Source organism: Mixophyes fleayi, chromosome 7 (assembly GCF_038048845.1).
Source record: "Mixophyes fleayi isolate aMixFle1 chromosome 7, aMixFle1.hap1, whole genome shotgun sequence".
NCBI classification, from domain to species: domain Eukaryota; kingdom Metazoa; phylum Chordata; class Amphibia; order Anura; family Limnodynastidae; genus Mixophyes; species Mixophyes fleayi.
In genome coordinates, this window is record NC_134408.1 from 144,468,390 (window position 1) to 144,486,191 (window position 17,802).

Here is a 17,802-nt window from a genome sequence, read left to right on the forward strand (position 1 = left end):
ACAACAATGTTGGTCAGGGGGTAGTTGTCTTGTGTGAAATTGTGTAACGGGTGGTAATAGGGTAATGTAGTGAGGTTAAGAGGGTGGTTGAGGAATATTATAAGCTTGTCTGAAGAGGTGGGTTTTCAGAGAATGCTTGAAAGTTTGTAGACCAGTTTTGTTGTGCGAGGGAGAGAATACCATAGAGTGGGTGCAGCCCGAAAAAAGTCCTGTAACCGGGAATGGGAGGATGTAATGAGGGTGGATGAGAGACGCAGGTCTTGTGCAGAACTGTGTTGCCGAGTTGGGAGATATTTTGAGACAAGAGAGGAGATGTATGTTGGTGCAGCTTTGTTGAACCAAAACTAAGATAGCTCTTTACTGTGCTTCGCATAATGTGCAACACTGAGCCTATCCTGTTTGTGGCAAGTTGTTGGGGCTTAGGTGGTCTGTAGCTACAGAGCCAAAAGATGTCTGCTACATAGACCGGTACTTGGTAGTGAAGGTGATTTACGAGAATATATATTTCCCAACTAAAAATGTTTCTGATCCTCTTGTAGTTTTAAAACAGGTGACAAAAAATTGTAAACTCATTTTAATTATCTTCCTGCTTGTGAGTGACTGGTAAGGCTGTTAGTCCGTTAGTCTATGAGTGGGACTCAGGGCCGGCTCATGGGTTAATGTAGGCTTGGAGAAGCTTCTCTTATGCCGTCACTAACCTCATAGATGTGGTACAGAGAGGAGCCCTCGTCCGGCCAGTAACGATCACACTGCTTGACTCTGTCTTCCACCAGGGGAGTAAGCATCACTATGACTGTACAGCCGTTCTCCCAAACCATCTGTGGATAGGGAGAGGACATCAGTATCTCCAACCAAGACTAACCAATCCCATGACAAAATATGAAACTCAAGATTAACCAGCGCTTATTGGAAGTACTTAGGACTTGGGGTCTTCCGGATTTTCCATCATTTGGAGAACTATGTCCTAAATATACTACAGTTTTTCCTCCACACTGCTCCTGGCATTGCACTCCTTATTAAATTGTTTATCACAGCTCCTCACAGTGACAGTAGGACTTAGTGACTGTATATAAGTAATCGTCATGCAGTTACCAATTAATTACTTCTTCGTTCTGCTTTTCCGAACTTTCTAGTTATCAATATTTCTGGATAAAAGATCGTAAAAACAGTCAGAAGTCAGTAAAGTACCACAGACTTATATATGCCGGGGAAAGCCAAATTATTTGAGGGTGGTCAAGGAAATAGCTGTTGATGATGGCCATCATAGTGAACGTAACTAGACCGCAATTTGCAGACAACTCTGCGTCAGCCCCCAAGTAGCAAAAAGTAGGAAAAAAATAAATAAATTAACATAAAACCATAATATGTTGCCCCTTGATCATTGCTGCCTTAGGCCCATGCCTAGTTTGCCTGTTTGGAAGATATAGCTCTAATTATTTCCCATTGTTGCTTTTACTGTGCTCTATGTGCGATGTTAATTATACGTTATTACATAGAGCCAGGTAAATTCAACAATGGGATATAATCAGAGCTCTGTTTTAAGGAGGACAGCGGCGCCACATGTAATTATTGGCCATTATCGAAAAAATGCAGATATGTTTATAAAATGGAGCAACGCTGACCTCCACCACCTTCTTTTTTTAACGCACAGAGGTGGTGAGAGAGAGACGCACGTGACACGTGGTAATGAATAATCTCATAATCATGGGTGACGCCCTACCTCTGTCCTGACTCCTCCTCCAGACACGCCTGGGGGCAAACGCATGATTTGTAGAGGGGGGTTTCCACACCACGCCACCAGTGGGCGTGACCAGCGTGCATGGGGGTGTAGCTATAATTTTAGACAGCGCTTGGCTGCTCTCCAACTCTTCCTATCCCCATAATATACATGGGCAATGCTGCGTGCACTACTGTTAGGTGCACACAGCTTTCCCTTTTCAAGTAGCAGAGCTGTGTGTAGCAGGAGCAGGGTCCAGTCACCTCAATTATAGTGTCCCAGGCCTCGAGGGGGGTTTCAAGGCACTAGAACCCCCCCCCCCCCCTCAGTTTGCCTATGACGCCCCCTGGTGGACAGCCACTCAAAGCGCCCATGAAGTTATTAATAAGGAGTGGAAAATTGCAGCTTGTTCCTGCACAATCACATTAGTACAAAGACCCCTATATATATTCTGCCTTCAAGTGGTCTGTGTGTAACAGTGACATCAGTCATTCTCTATACTGGTATAACGGCACAAACTGAGCGTCTCACCTGCCAGAAGTCCGGGATGGTGTGAGACAGGGGCCCCTGGGTGGCGATGTACGCTGGCATACGGGGATCGTGTTCAATCTAATACAAAGATTCATATTCATATAACAGAAGTTACTTTATTGCTAATTATATTTATTCCACTGAAATGCAACCAATATATATTCTAATCTCACTAAAATATATATATATCTAATACTCACTTTCTAATATTTAATTCCTTATCTTAAAATGATAAAAATAATCCAAACTACACAAGTATTTTAGCTGTAATTACTTCCAAAGTTCAGTTATATTTTAGTTACATTTAGAAAATCCAAATGTCTCATTTCAACCTTTAATTACAATCCTTTGGCACGTTTCTAGGATTATTTCCCAGCAGGCTGGGACTTGTAGTTCCACAGCAGTTGGAGGTTCGCAGGTGCCCTATAACTGAATAGTACTTACTATAGGGCTGGCGTTGATGTAATCGCTCCGGGAAGGATTGTTGTCGATCCGAAGCTTGATCCGAGCGTTGTCGTCTACAGAGGAGAGATAGAGAAATGAGAGAGGGTACGAAGTGACGGTTAGAGGACGAGGACACAGGGACTGTAGGTGTAATCCTTGTATTTGTAGCATAGAACTGAGTACAGGGTGGGACTGTGAATCTAATTATCTGTATCACAAAGGCTCTGGGGCTCATTGGCAAATTGTAATATATACATCCCTGAGGTACATTGAAAAAAACCACTGTAGGAAATGTACAGTAATGCGGCCAATTGAAGTTCAGGGCATCTCTTAGTACGTGATTTTTAACCGTATCCTTTCCACCAGCTACGTAAGTGCCGACTGATAGTTACGACTAGCTGTATGAATACCAGGACATGTGTTTCAAGTAAGAGAAACTATAAAAATGCACCTTATGTACTGTACACAAAGAACATCCTGATTTATGTATTTCAAGAAAAAATGTTTTCACTAAAAAAAAACAGTAATCCTATTTTTATTAATGATTTTAGCATTTAAAGTTGCTAATTAATTTTATAAAATATTTTATTTGCATGTGTTCTAATGGGACTTTACATTGCCCATATGTATGTGCGTATACTGCAGTCTGTTCTGTGTATCTACTTACGGCAAGTAATGTATAGACATAGCGTGATTATTCCCAGAATTCAATGGAAATGGTTCTTGAGATCCGCTTGTATTTTGATTACGGGCGTTTAAGTTACGTTTATGTTTCTTAAACGCAAGTTGTGTTCACTTTGCTTCAAAGATGAACCAGGCCCCTCGTTCCTATCCCACTCTAAAGAGTTTTCTTTTTTTGATTTCTAGGAGAGTTTCTATAGCAAATATCTGTCCTGAAGTTTCAGCCATCTTTGTGAAGCCGGCCATACTGCGCCCTCTGTTTTACGGGCAGCCACCTCCGCAGTGCTACAAACCCCCAGGTCATCACGTTAAATCTAGGTTGCGAGAATAGAGCTTTAGCCTTCGCTGTTCAAATCCAATGACAAAGGCAAGATGACAGAACAGAGGACTTGCTGGGCCCGGCCCCCCAAAGATGGCCGAAGCTTCAGGACAGGTAAGTGCTATAGACAATGTACTAGGGAGTGTATATATAAAACTAGGTAAGATTAGGGTCCATTTTGCGCATTTAACCCTTAAAGAAAAACCTCCTGGATAGTGAAGTTAATACATACTTGCCAACTTTTCCTATTTGTCTTAAGGGAGATCCCGGGGGAGGTGGGCATGTGGGGGCGGGGCTTGATGAATTGCATCATTTTGGCCACACCCCTAAATGGCCCGTTCCCTGCCAATTACAGCAGGGGGAGGGGCTAAGATGACGCAATATTCGCAATGCCATAAAACCTATTTTGTGCCATAGGCCTGTCTACTGCCATACTGTACATTACAGTAAAATAAAAGATTCTTGAGTCAAGACCGCTAGAGGGGTCCACTGGGTTTGGGATTTGGGACGAGACAGTTGATCATTTGTGTCTACATTCACCAAACTCTATATTCTGGGGGCTGATTGGGCCGTGTGCCAGTCTGCGTAGTGTATCTTGTGTGAGATTGCCCTGTGTTGCCCAGTGGGTGCACGCCTATGCTCCTATGCAGATTTGCACGATCCTGGCACTTATACCCGCCTGCGGCTGAAAAGGCAGGATGGGGGATGGTGATTGGCATTCTGCATTGGTCAGCTACAGTGTAGTCATGTTTATGTAAATGCAGCTTGTGCAGACCTGCAGAAACTAGAGATGCTCACTGACCCCCATGAACTGGTTTTGGTTTTGGATCTGGATTAGCTTTGTGTTTTGGTTTTGGTTTGGGATTTTTTAGAAAAAATCCTAAAATATGCTAAAATCACATAATTTTGCTCTTTTTTTGTTCCTACATTATTATTAACCTCAATAACACTAATTTCAAGTCATTTGCAGTCAATTTTGACCACCTCACAGGTCACAATATTATTTTCATACACTTTTGGACAAATACTGCAGCGACCTGGCTGGATGGTAAGCGACAGAGCAATGACACAAACACACGGCAGTTCCTAGCACATCTAGGACACATTGGCACACAGCAGTGGCAGAAAAGAAAAATGGGGGTCCGCCCTCCTTCCCACCCTCCATGATTTTGTATCTTTAAAAGGAATTCAAAACTTGCGAGATCTGAGATCCGACTACGTCACAATGACGTTTTGCCTCGTTTTCAAATCCAAGGGCGCGCGACGGTACTGAGCCGACTCAGCTCGGTACTCGGATCCCCTAAGTTCCGGTGTGTTCGGTTCTCGAGGAACCGAGCCTGAGCATCTCTAGCAGAAACACGCAGGAGAAGATGGCGGGGTTGGCGTAGAGCTCTGTGCCGCACAGAACCACAAGACCAGAACAGAGTGCAGGACAAAGGCAGTACTTTAGGGACCGATCGTCCCTCCCTGTCATTTGGCAGAAAACGTAATCTCAACGCCAGTCTGACGTCAGCCATTACTGGGTCGGACAGCAGGTGGGAATATTTGCTCAGCGTAAACCATGCGCATGCGCTGTGGGTACGGAGGCGAGGTGTGTACTGCGCTGCATATGGGCTGAAATACACTATATTATTTCACCTTAGTACGTGAACAGGAAATATTTGTCTTCACCCATACAATATCTACTGCATAGTGTATGATTTAATACTGAAATATCATTATCTCACTCACAGGGGACAAAGTCTGGATTCCTGTTCTTCTTCAGGTTTGCGTCAGTCTTAGCGACGGCGCAAGCGTTGGGCTCGGTCTGATCCGCACACAATGTCTGCCACTCCTTGGCCAGACGGTCTCTATTCCTCAGATGATCTTCCATGTATGCCTGCAGAGGGTTATAAAGACATTTAAGTTACAATTCGTCACGTGGAACCGAAAGATTTGGCAGTAAGTTGAGATATGGAACTTAAATTCTAATCCTGCCACAGGAACAAACAAACGTTTCCCTTGTACAATAGTTTTAGAACCAAACCTATAAAATATTTTAACCACTTCAGCAACATTTCAGGATTTCAGGGAATCCTTTTAAATCCTAAGCTCTCAACAAATCTTTGCTTGGTCCATTCAGTGTCCAAATAGCTGCAGATCGATTGTCTGAATTTGTAATGAAATTAATTCTATGTTGAAATATATGTGGATCATTTCAATAGGCATTTTGTATATTTAGGGAAATACCTCTTTTCTCCACTCAGACATCAAATATACATTGTATTTCCTGGCTGGGGTGGACTGATATGGTAACAATGTCTTTCCTCCCCAAATTGCTATATGAGATATTTATATTATGATTATACACTAATTATTCATGCCCAGAATCTGGGCCAATCCACATTCTACACCTGGCATTTTAATGACTAGGGGCCTGATTCATTAAGAAACTTAAATTAAGAAGTTTCTTATTTAAGTCTCCTGGACAAAACAATGTTACAATGCAAGGGGTGCAAATAAGTATTCTGTTTTGCACATAAACTAAATACTGACTGTTTTTCATGTAGCACTCAAATATCAACTTTAAATTTCAGTGTACAAATAAGCTATTGAGTATTTGTGTGTTACATGAAAAAACAGTCAGTATTTAACTTATGTGCAAAACAGAATACTAATTTGCATCCCTTGCATTGTAACATGGTTTTGTCCAGGAGACTTAAATAAGAAACTTCTTAATTTAAGTTCTTTAATGAATCAGGCCCTAGAGTCGGTAAGATTATACCATTTGTTGGTATACATTGAGCTATAATCTTTATTTTTTATCAATTAAATCGAACTATATATTTAGAAATCGAGCATTATGTCTCTAACAAGCGACCATAAGGTACCTTTGTCCACAGTGGCTGTGAGTTTCTGATGTGTTTCCCAAGTCTTCCTTACCAACATCACCTAAACCAGTGATGGCTAACCTGTGACACTCCAGGTGTTGTGAAACTACAAGCCCCAGCATGCTTTGACAGCTATCAGCTAGTTATCTACTGGCAAAGCATGCTGGGGCTTGTAGTTTCACAACACCTGGCGTGTCACAGGTTAGCCATCACTGCCCTAAACCAATGCTCCTCGTTCAACATCTGCAAGCTGAGCAGTCTCTGGCCACTGTCACTCTGGCGAAATATTCCCCAAAAATCACCCCATTCTCAAGGCCACTGAGGTCTCTAGTTCTAGAAATTATAGAGAAACTGTTGGTCTATTGCCCAACCTTTTTATACACTGAGCGTGTTTAAATGGCTGAGTGGACAACGGAGAGCTCCCGGGCGAGCCAGTGGCTGTCTTTCCTTTACCTTATTGCCCTTCTCTGCCTGATCAGTTCACATGGGGCATGGTGGCACAGTGGTTAGCATTGCTACCTCACAGCGCTGGGGTTAGGAGCTCAATTCCAACTAGGGTCCTATCTGTGTGGAGTTTGTATGTATCTCCGCATGTTTTTCCTCTGGGTGCTCCGGTTTACTCCCACACTCCAAAAACATACTGGAAGGTTAATTGGCTTCAGAGAAAATTAACCCGAGTGTGTGTGTGTGTGGTAGGGAATATAGATTGTAAGCTCCACTGTGACAGGGACTGATGTGAATGATTACAAATTCTGTGTTGTGTTATATGTTCTGGCGCTATATAAAAAAATATAAATAAATAATAAGATATATAGCTTCTAGTTGGTTACTTTATTTAATACTTTTAAAATCCCTTCTGTCTAGTGGCACGTTTTATTCAATATATGCATACGGTTTACTTTACTTTCTCCCTCACGGATCTAAAATTTCAACAAAGATTTATTTTACAAGAAAACAGTGTTGAAAACCCTGCATGGTCCAGTTCCCCTCATTTTAGAGCTGATTTTCTGTACTCATTCCGTGTTGTTAATCGGAGCTGTATTTTAATGAAGTGCCTGATTGTTTTATGAATCTTGATTTTCCACCTTCAGATGTAATTTAATGTACTGCTTAAATTAAATTCTAACCTTCCTGCGACTTTTAAATACATTGCTACATAAGTTATAGTTCTGTGTTTCAGAGTACTGGCCTTTATATCATCCTAGCAGGGCTGGTTTATTTTGTGTTGCCCTTGGATATGACAGAGAGCTGCTCTGATGTTTGCACCGGATACAAGGTCATTCAGAAAGCTGCTCAGTGTAACATCAAAGCGCAACGTAAATAAATAACGCTGCCTATATTCTATAGAAGCATTTGTGAAAAGCACCGGAGGAAGCGATATTTGTAGCAAAAACTGGGAGACATTATGTAGGAACCAATAAATAAAAAACATCTGACAGTGGATGGTCCCTTTAAAAACAACCTCAATAATTATCGAGTACAACAATACAACGCCACCTGACAGACAAAGATATATGTTCCCAATTCACTTACCAGGATCATGTGACCGGTGGAGATGTCCATATTGGACTGGACGGGCTCCTCGCACCAGGACGGGGTGCTGCTGTGGGAACTGGGGCTTGGTTGTGGGACATCACTAAATTGGGAAGACACACTGCTGACGCGGGAGTTCTCCGCCGCTGCCCCGGTACCCTCTGTGCGACTGAATAAGGATTTTCCTGCCATGTGCTGTCTGCAGAGATCCTGCGCTCAGAGACACAGACACAAAGCGCTAAATACAAGGACAGTGTCCGAGCATGAAGGCGGCACAGAATATGTCCATTACGGACAACATGATTTTATTAAAGGCTTTGTAAGTGGCAATTGGTCCTTCAAGGTGAGAGCATGGGTCAGACTGGTACAACTATTACAATGGTGCCATTTCCTGTGTTATAACATGTGAGCAGCGCGACCATCCATTCATACAAAGCCGATAATCAGAATAATCTAGTCTGGTCTCCAGTAGGAAATGGCCTAAGGACAGTTACCCAAAAATAGTCTGTGATAGGCAAATAATCACCATAAAAATGTAATTAATTGTATTATATTAGAAATATACAGTAGAACATGTTTCTCTATAACGTTATATGCTGATAATGCACCACTGAATTTGTGATAATTAAGAATGATCATCATCATCATTTACTTACTGTAGTAGCTGAACAAGCGAAGGCTACACGTGTAAGTAATCCCCTATCTGATGGGACTAGGGATAACGTAATTTATAGTACAATATTCGACCTTTACCTGGTACTCATATGTGGAGTCTGCGGCCCCCTCAGGCCCAAGCCCGGCCAGGCGGTCCTTCTCCCGCTGCTTGGCATGTTGTCGCAGGCAGAATATAACGACTGAGGCAATAACGATGCCCGCTATGCAGGCCAAGGCGATGAAGATGAGGAGGACAAAGCGGAAAGTGTCCCCAAAGTGGGTGGCGTGAGGGTAGGTTGTGACATTGGTCCTCTGTAGACGGAGAAGAACACGGGGTCATTCCGGGATTCATACAAAGTTGTATGTTATCAAGACATGTCACGTATGTACAGAAAGCACAGTTATGGCACAACATAAACATATCTACTTATCACGCACCAAAGCCTGGGATCCCTTATCATGGATGGGGATCTCTCTAACAAACACATTAACACAGACATGGGATCTCTCTAACCTGTACCATAACACTGACATGGGATCTCTCTAACCTGTACCATAACACTGACACGGGATCTCTCTAACCTGTACCATAACACTGACACGGGATGTCTCTAACCTGTACCATAACACTGACACGGGATCTCTCTAACCTGTACCATAAACCAGACATGGGATCTCTCTAACCTGTACCATAACCCAGACATGGGATCTCTCTAACCTGTACCATAACCCAGACATGGGATCTCTCTAACCTGTGCCATAACACAGACACGGGATCTCTCTAACCTGTGCCATAACACAGACACGGGATCTCTCTAACCTGTGCCATAACACTGACACGGGATCTCTCTAACCTGTACCATAACACTGACACGGGATGTCTCTAACCTGTACCATAACACTGACACGGGATCTCTCTAACCTGTACCATAACACTGACACGGGATGTCTCTAACCTGTACCATAACACTGACACGGGATCTCTCTAACCTGTACCATAAACCAGACATGGGATCTCTCTAACCTGTACCATAACCCAGACATGGGATCTCTCTAACCTGTACCATAACCCAGACATGGGATCTCTCTAACCTGTGCCATAACACAGACACGGGATCTCTCTAACCTGTGCCATAACACAGACATGGGATCTCTCTAACCTGTGCCATAACACTGACACAGGATCTCTCTAACCTGTACCATAACACAGACATGGGATCTCTCTAACCTATGCCATAACACAGACATGGGATCTCTCTAACCTGTGCCATAACACAGACATGGGATCTCTCTAACCTGTACCATAACACTGACACGGGATGTCTCTAACCTGTACCATAACACTCACATGGAATCTCTCTAACCTGTACCATAACCCAGACACGGGATCTCTCTAACCTGTGCCATAACACAGACACGGGATCTCTCTAACCTGTGCCATAACACAGACACGGGATCTCTCTAACCTGTACCATAACACTGACACGGGATCTCTCTAACCTGTGCCATAACACAGATATGGGAACTCTCTAACCTGTGCCATAACACAGACACGGGATCTCTCTAACCTGTGCCATAACACAGACACGGGATCTCTCTAACCTGTGCCATAACACAGACATGGGATCTCTCTAACCTGTGCCATAACACAGACACGGGATCTCTCTAACCTGTACCATAACACTGACACGGGATCTCTCTAACCTGTATCATAGAATATGAACATGGGCTATCTGTAACATGTACATAACTTGAGCATGGGATCTGAAAATTAGGATATAGCAGCTTTCTTACATACATGAAAACATAAACACGGGATCTCTCTAATATGAATTTACCCATGGAGATCAGACTTCCTCAACATGTACCATAATATGGACAGAAGATCTCTCAAGCATGTACTAAAACATAAACCTGGGATTTCTTTTGCATGTACCATATTATACACATGTGATTTCCTATGACATGGGATCCCTGTAACATACATAACAAACTGCAGACATGAGATCTCTCTAACATGGACAAGACATATCTATAACATACATTAGAACATGCGCTTGTACAACAACACAGACACGTCACACTGACTGTATTATACATGTTAGCGTGACCTAGTATTCATTGTGAAACTTGATATTTAGAAGCCTTTACAAGCGAAACATCTTCACCCGCAAAGACTATTTCTCCCAGAATATCAGAGGCTGCAACTTAATGTTAGGTCACAAGATCCCTATTAATTCTGGCTTCACCGATCATATCTGTGATTCATCTTTATAAGAAAAAAAGAATAAACTTTGCTTAGGTCCCGAGTCCATCCATGATCTGGGGTTACCTCCCTGTGGGATCGTGACCACCAAACCCTTATACACAAACTTCCTGGGGCTTAGCTGTGTTTTATAAAGGGTGGGACTGGGCAGCAGATAAGTAACTATAGACCCTAAATATTTACTAGTGTCACTTCATTGATGGATCCTTAAAATAAGTTGGTTTCTCAGGTGGTTACTACTTCATATTGTCAAGTCCTGAAAACTGTTATGGTCAGGGATTCAAGGAAAGGTCCCATAAACAGAATTGCTTCATTGTAACTTCAAACTTTGTACATTGTAACTCTACAGAATTGCTTCATTGTAACTACTCTCTCTGTATACACCTGGATATTCAGAAAACCTGCCGTGGGCAATAGTTCCTGAAAAACTAATATATCTATAGATACTTATCGAGATGGCTGCGGAATGCCCATTGTAAGGACTTGAGAAACACAAATAAAATTCCTTTCAATAGGCCGCAGGTAGTGAATTGATTGCACGAGGCAAAATAAAACCTGGCAGATAAATCAACCACCCAACATCCAGAGTATAATATAAATATCTTCAAATAAATAAAATAAACTGTACTATGTCACATTCAGGTACACAGCTAAGTACATCATGCTAATTTAGAGTGGGATATTTGTATTAAAGTATATGAGATGTACAATTCCCTGTATATGACTATGTATTATTATATCCCATAATCCCTACACCCCTTGCTCTTGCCAGAGGCCTTCACTCATGAGCGATGCTGCTTTTGACAACAGAGCTTGCAATCTATCTGTTGAAAGTGTTGGATCTCTTCAAGGTCAAATTAAGCCGAGCGCATAACACTGATTCATCATCAATCCCGCTCAGATACAAGGGACAGAACGTGCCGCTTTGTAATGATAATTGTTAGTTTTAATAGACAATAAAGGAAGCGGGGTGAATCCAGAAATATGTATTCATGCTAAAATGCTTTTCTCCATTTTGAGCCACCACCCTAATCGCACAGAAAGAGCAGGAGGGGGCCACGAATCACAGGGGCTGTTCCCACAGAACTTACCTAACGGGAGCTGAGGATTTTGCAGCAGGTCAGTTCTCCGAGGGGAGGAGGGGGTCAAAGTGACAATACCGTGGTCTCAGGCCCCGCACACATACAATGCTGAGGCCCATAAGACGGTGGCACAGAGGGGGGGGGGGGGGGGCGGAGGACACACAGCAAAGAGATAAAAGGAAATAAGATGGGGTGAAATCCAAGAGGGAGAAATGAAAAGGGAGGAGAACGAGGAGGCTGAGATAAGTGGGAGAGAATGGAGGCTTTCAGGAGATCGCGGAGCTGAATGAGAAGGATTCAGATGGGGACGAGGAAGGGGCACAAAGACACAGAGCACAAAAGATGGGACACAGAGGGAACGATGGAGAGATCTGTAGGAGAGGCAGTGATGGAGACCGAGAGGTGGGAGCGGCAGGCAGGGTGTGTGTGGGTTGGGGTCTCTGATACCCTGTCCCTGCTACCGTAAGCTCCCGAGCTTCTCCGTCACAATCACAGCACTTGTCACATCAAAAGAGGTTGCCATGACAACAGCTCCATGTTGCTGAGGAAAGGCGTGACTCCACTCACAGCGTCCTCCCTTCCTCCCCCCCCCACCCAAAGACAGACCGACACCTCCCATATCCCCCCCCCTTTCCTGCAGCTGGACGACACCTCCCCCACCCCCCTCACTGAGAGCCCTTCCCCCACATTAACCTGTAATCAATAAGATGAGACTGGACCATGTAACAGGAGCAAAGATACAGAGACACACAGCATCCAGACATCACATCCAGAATCACTGACACACAGCATCCAGATATCACGTCCAGAATCACTGACACACAGCATCCAGATATCACATCCAGAATCACAGACACACAGCATCCAGATATCAAATCCAGAATCACTGACACACAGCATCTAGATATCACATCCAGAATCACTGACACAAAGCATCCAGATATCACGTCAAGAATCACAGACACACAGCATCCAGATATCACATCCAGAATCACAGACACACAGCATCCAGATATCAAATCCAGAGTCACTGACACACAGCATCTAGATATCACATCCAGAATCACAGACACACAGCATCCAGATATCACATCCAGAATCACAGACACAAAGCATCTAGATATCACATCCAGAATCACTGACACACAGCATCCAGATATCACATCCAGAATCACTGACACACAGCATCCAGATATCACATCCAGAATCACTGACACACAGCATCCAGATATCACATCCAGAATCACTGACACACAGCATCCAGATATCACATCCAGAATCACTGACACACAGCATCCAGATATCACATCCAGAATCACTGACACACAGCATCCAGATATCACATCCAGAATCACAGACACAAAGCATCCAGATATCACGTCAAGAATCACTGACACACAGCATCCAGATATCACATCCAGAATCACTGACACACAGCATCCAGATATCACATCCAGAACCACAGACACACAGCATCCAAATATCACATCCAGAAACACAGACACACAGCATCCAGACCGATCACATCCAGAATCACTGACACACAGCATCCAGATATCACATCCAGAATCACTGACACACAGCATTCAGATATCACATCCAGAACCACTGACACACAGACACACACAGTAACCAGATATCACATCCAGAATTACTGACACACAGCATCCAGATATCACATCCAGAACCACTGACACACAGACACACAGTATCCAGATATCACATCCAGAATTACTGACACACAGCATCCAGATATCACATCCAGAATCACTGACACACAGCATCCAGATATCACATCCAGAATCACAGACACACAGCATCCAGATATCACATCCAGAATCACTGACACACAGCATCCAGACCGATCACATCCAGAATCACAGACACACAGCATCCAGATGTCACATCCAGAGTCACTGACACACAGCATCCGGATATCACATCCAGAATCACAGACACACAGCATCCAGATATCACATCCAGAATCACAGACACACAGCATCCAGATATCACATCCAGAATCACAGACACACAGCATCCAGACTGATCACATCCAGAATCACAGACACACAGCATCCAGATGTCACATCCAGAATCACAGACACAAAGCATCCAGATATCACATCCAGAATCACAGACACACAGCATCCAGATATCACATCCAGAATCACTGACACACAGCATCCAGATATCACATCCAGAATCACTGACACACAGCATCCAGACCGATCACATCCAGAATCACTGACACACAGCATCCAGATATCACATCCAGAGTCACTGACACACAGCATCCAGACCGATCACATCCAGAATCACAGACACACAGCATCCAGATGTCACATCCAGAGTCACTGACACACAGCATCCGGATATCACATCCAGAATCACAGACACACAACATCCAGATATCACATCCAGAATCACTGACACACAGCATCCAGACCGATCACATCCAGAATCACAGACACACAGCATCCAGATGTCACATCCAGAGTCACTGACACACAGCATCCGGATATCACATCCAGAATCACAGACACACAGCATCCAGATATCACATCCAGAATCACAGACACACAGCATCCAGATATCACATCCAGAATCACAGACACACAGCATCCAGACTGATCACATCCAGAATCACAGACACACAGCATCCAGATGTCACATCCAGAATCACAGACACAAAGCATCCAGATATCACATCCAGAATCACAGACACACAGCATCCAGATATCACATCCAGAATCACTGACACACAGCATCCAGATATCACATCCAGAATCACTGACACACAGCATCCAGACCGATCACATCCAGAATCACTGACACACAGCATCCGGATATCACATCCAGAATCACAGACACAAAGCATCCAGATATCACATCCAGAATCACAGACACACAGCATCCAGATATCACATCCAGAATCACAGACACACAGCATCCAGATATCACATCCAGAATCACAGACACACAGCATCCAGATATCACATCCAGAATCACAGACACACAGCATACAGATATCACATCCAGAATCACTGACACACAGCATCCAGACCAATCACATCCAGAAACACTGACACACAGCATCCAGATATCACATCCAGAATCACAGACACACAGCAGCCAGATATCCCATCCAGAACCACAGACACACAGCATCCAGATATCACATCCAGAACCACTGACACACAGCATCCAGATATCACATCCTGAATCACAGACACACAGCATCCAGATATCACATCCAGAACCACAGACACACAGCATCCAGATATCACATCCAGAACCACTGACACACAGCATCCAGATATCACATCCAGAATCACTGACACACAGCATCCAGATATCACATCCAGAATCACTGACACACAGCATCCAGACCTATCAAATCCAGAATAACTGACAACCAGCATACAGACCTATCAAATCCAGAATCACTGACACACAGCATCCAGACCTATTAAATTCAGAATCAGTGACGCATAGAATCCAGACATATCAAATGCAGAATCACTAACACACAGGATCTAGACCTATCTAATACAGAATCACTGACACACAGCATCCAGATATCATATCCAAAATCACTGACAAACAGCATCCAGACCTGTCTCATTCAGGATCATCGACACATAGTATCTAGACTTATCCTACCCAGAATAACAGAGAAACTGCATCCAGACCTATAATTTTCAGAGTTACTGACACAGCATCCAGACTTATCATATCCAGAATCACAGACATGCAGAATCAAGAGATATCACTTCCAGAATCAGAGACAAGAAGCCAGAAGATCTATTAAGATCCAGAATCTTTGCTGTCTGTCATCGGGTGTGTATGGGCAGTTACACATGTGCATTTATATTCCGCATATAAGGGGCGTTCTTAAAGCCTGGTAAAATCGTACAAAATATAATGTAATGAAAGGACCTGTAGACACACAAGCACTGACCTGTACATACATAATTACTGACAACACTGCTGAGGCTTTGGGAACACGCTCTGATAATAGTGAGGACAATGTACCAGACTCTGTCTGCGCCATCAGCCGTCTGTGTGTAACATTCCTCCCAGCTGCCCTGTACTAGGTGGGAAAGTCCCGATCTGACTATGTCCCAGCTGCCAGGAACTTGGGAGGTCCACGCTCACCAACCTTTCAGCAAATATGGTGCAGTATATTTCGGCATAATGTTTGAATAGGCCCATTATCTGCAACAACGTGACTTGTAGTTTATTGCTTTACAGTCTATGGTAGTATTAGAGTTTGTTTATTCTTGTTCAAAGGATTGTGCGTGAGTACCAAAACAAATAGATTAAAAAAACGAGGAGTAAATGTATCAAACCTTGAAAAAGTGGAGGTGTTGCCCTTAGCAACCAATCAGATTCAAGTTATCATTTATCTACTACATTCTGGAAAATGACAGCTAGAATCTGATTGGTTGCTATGGGCAATGCCTGTTTACTATTTAGAAGGTTTGATACATCTACCCCTTAGTGTGCAAAGATAATAAAAGGCAGATTTAGTATGTGTCTGTTTAATCCCTTAATCCCCGGTTATGCGGCTACATTCCTAGAGCTCATCCAGACAGGTATATATCTAGTGCAGGCCTGTCCAACCTGCGGCCCTCCAGATGTTGTGAAACTACAAGTCCCAGCATGCCCTTCCAGCTATCAACAGGTTGTCTACTGGCAAAGCCTGCTGGGGCTTGTAGTTTCACAACACCTGGAGGGCCGCAGGTTGGACAGGCCTGATCTAGTGCCTCATCATGTCTCTTACAGATTATACCGCACAGAGTGTATGGAATATAAATCAGCATGACTGTGACCTATGCATTACAGTTGTGGAGGTGTCGCTCATAGCAACCAATCAGATTCTACCTATCAATTCTGGAATGTACTGGGTAAATGACAGCTAGAATCTGATTGGTTGCTATGGGCAACACCTCCACTTCTCCTTTTTAGAAGTATTGATGAATCTACCCCATAGTGTGAAAATCACAGACATGGATGATCTAACCGGAAAGTTTATAACATGTGTGAGTGACACTAACAGCAGAAAGGGAACTTCTGGAGCTCACATAAAGGGAGATCTGGCGGTTGGGGTCGTACAGTCATGGCCAAAAGTTTTGAGAATGACACTAATATTATTTTTCACAAAGTCTAATGCCTCAGATTTTATGATGGCAATTTGCATATACTCCAGAATGTCATGAAGAGTGATCAGATGAATTGCAAGTAATTTCAAAGTCCCTCTTTGAAATTACCTCGATCTGAACTTTTCATTGTCCATATACACAGCGATTTCTGGCCCGTTATGTTTAAAATGAACTAATAGTTGGTCTAATTTGCAGCACGTATGGGTTAATCTGGGACTGAGTGATTGTGATATATTGATTATAAACACAGAGACAAGGAGATGTCCCTGATTTCAGTGTCCTAAACTGTGCATTACACTATATACAGTGTATGAAAACAATCTATCGTATAATGTCTGCTGCGCAATCTGTGTGTGTACGCTGCTTAGCGACAGTGTCTATAAGGCATGCTACGTATGTCATCTGTATAATGTAATGTAACTTCTGCAATATGTACGGGGGGCAGCCAGCCTTAATATGTTCTCCCTGGGTAACGCTGGCAGTGACATCGGCAGCATATTACATACACTGGAACTGTGAGAAATGATAAACTTCAGCTTC

General features: G+C 43.3%; 1 protein-coding gene across 2 annotated transcripts in view; it reads right to left on the bottom strand.

The window, feature by feature from the left end:
- Positions 1 to 17,802, bottom strand: part of PTPRN (protein tyrosine phosphatase receptor type N) — a 56,196-nt gene that overhangs the window by 6,547 nt on the left and 31,847 nt on the right. For both annotated transcript variants that reach the window (XM_075181005.1, XM_075181004.1), the window contains 6 exons: positions 8,849 to 9,061; positions 8,096 to 8,305; positions 5,424 to 5,571; positions 2,693 to 2,766; positions 2,249 to 2,326; positions 699 to 818 (listed from right to left, as the gene is read on the bottom strand). In XM_075181005.1, coding sequence (XP_075037106.1) covers positions 699 to 818; positions 2,249 to 2,326; positions 2,693 to 2,766; positions 5,424 to 5,571; positions 8,096 to 8,305; positions 8,849 to 9,061 — 843 coding nt within the window. The remainder of the gene's footprint in view (positions 1 to 698; positions 819 to 2,248; positions 2,327 to 2,692; positions 2,767 to 5,423; positions 5,572 to 8,095; positions 8,306 to 8,848; positions 9,062 to 17,802) is intronic.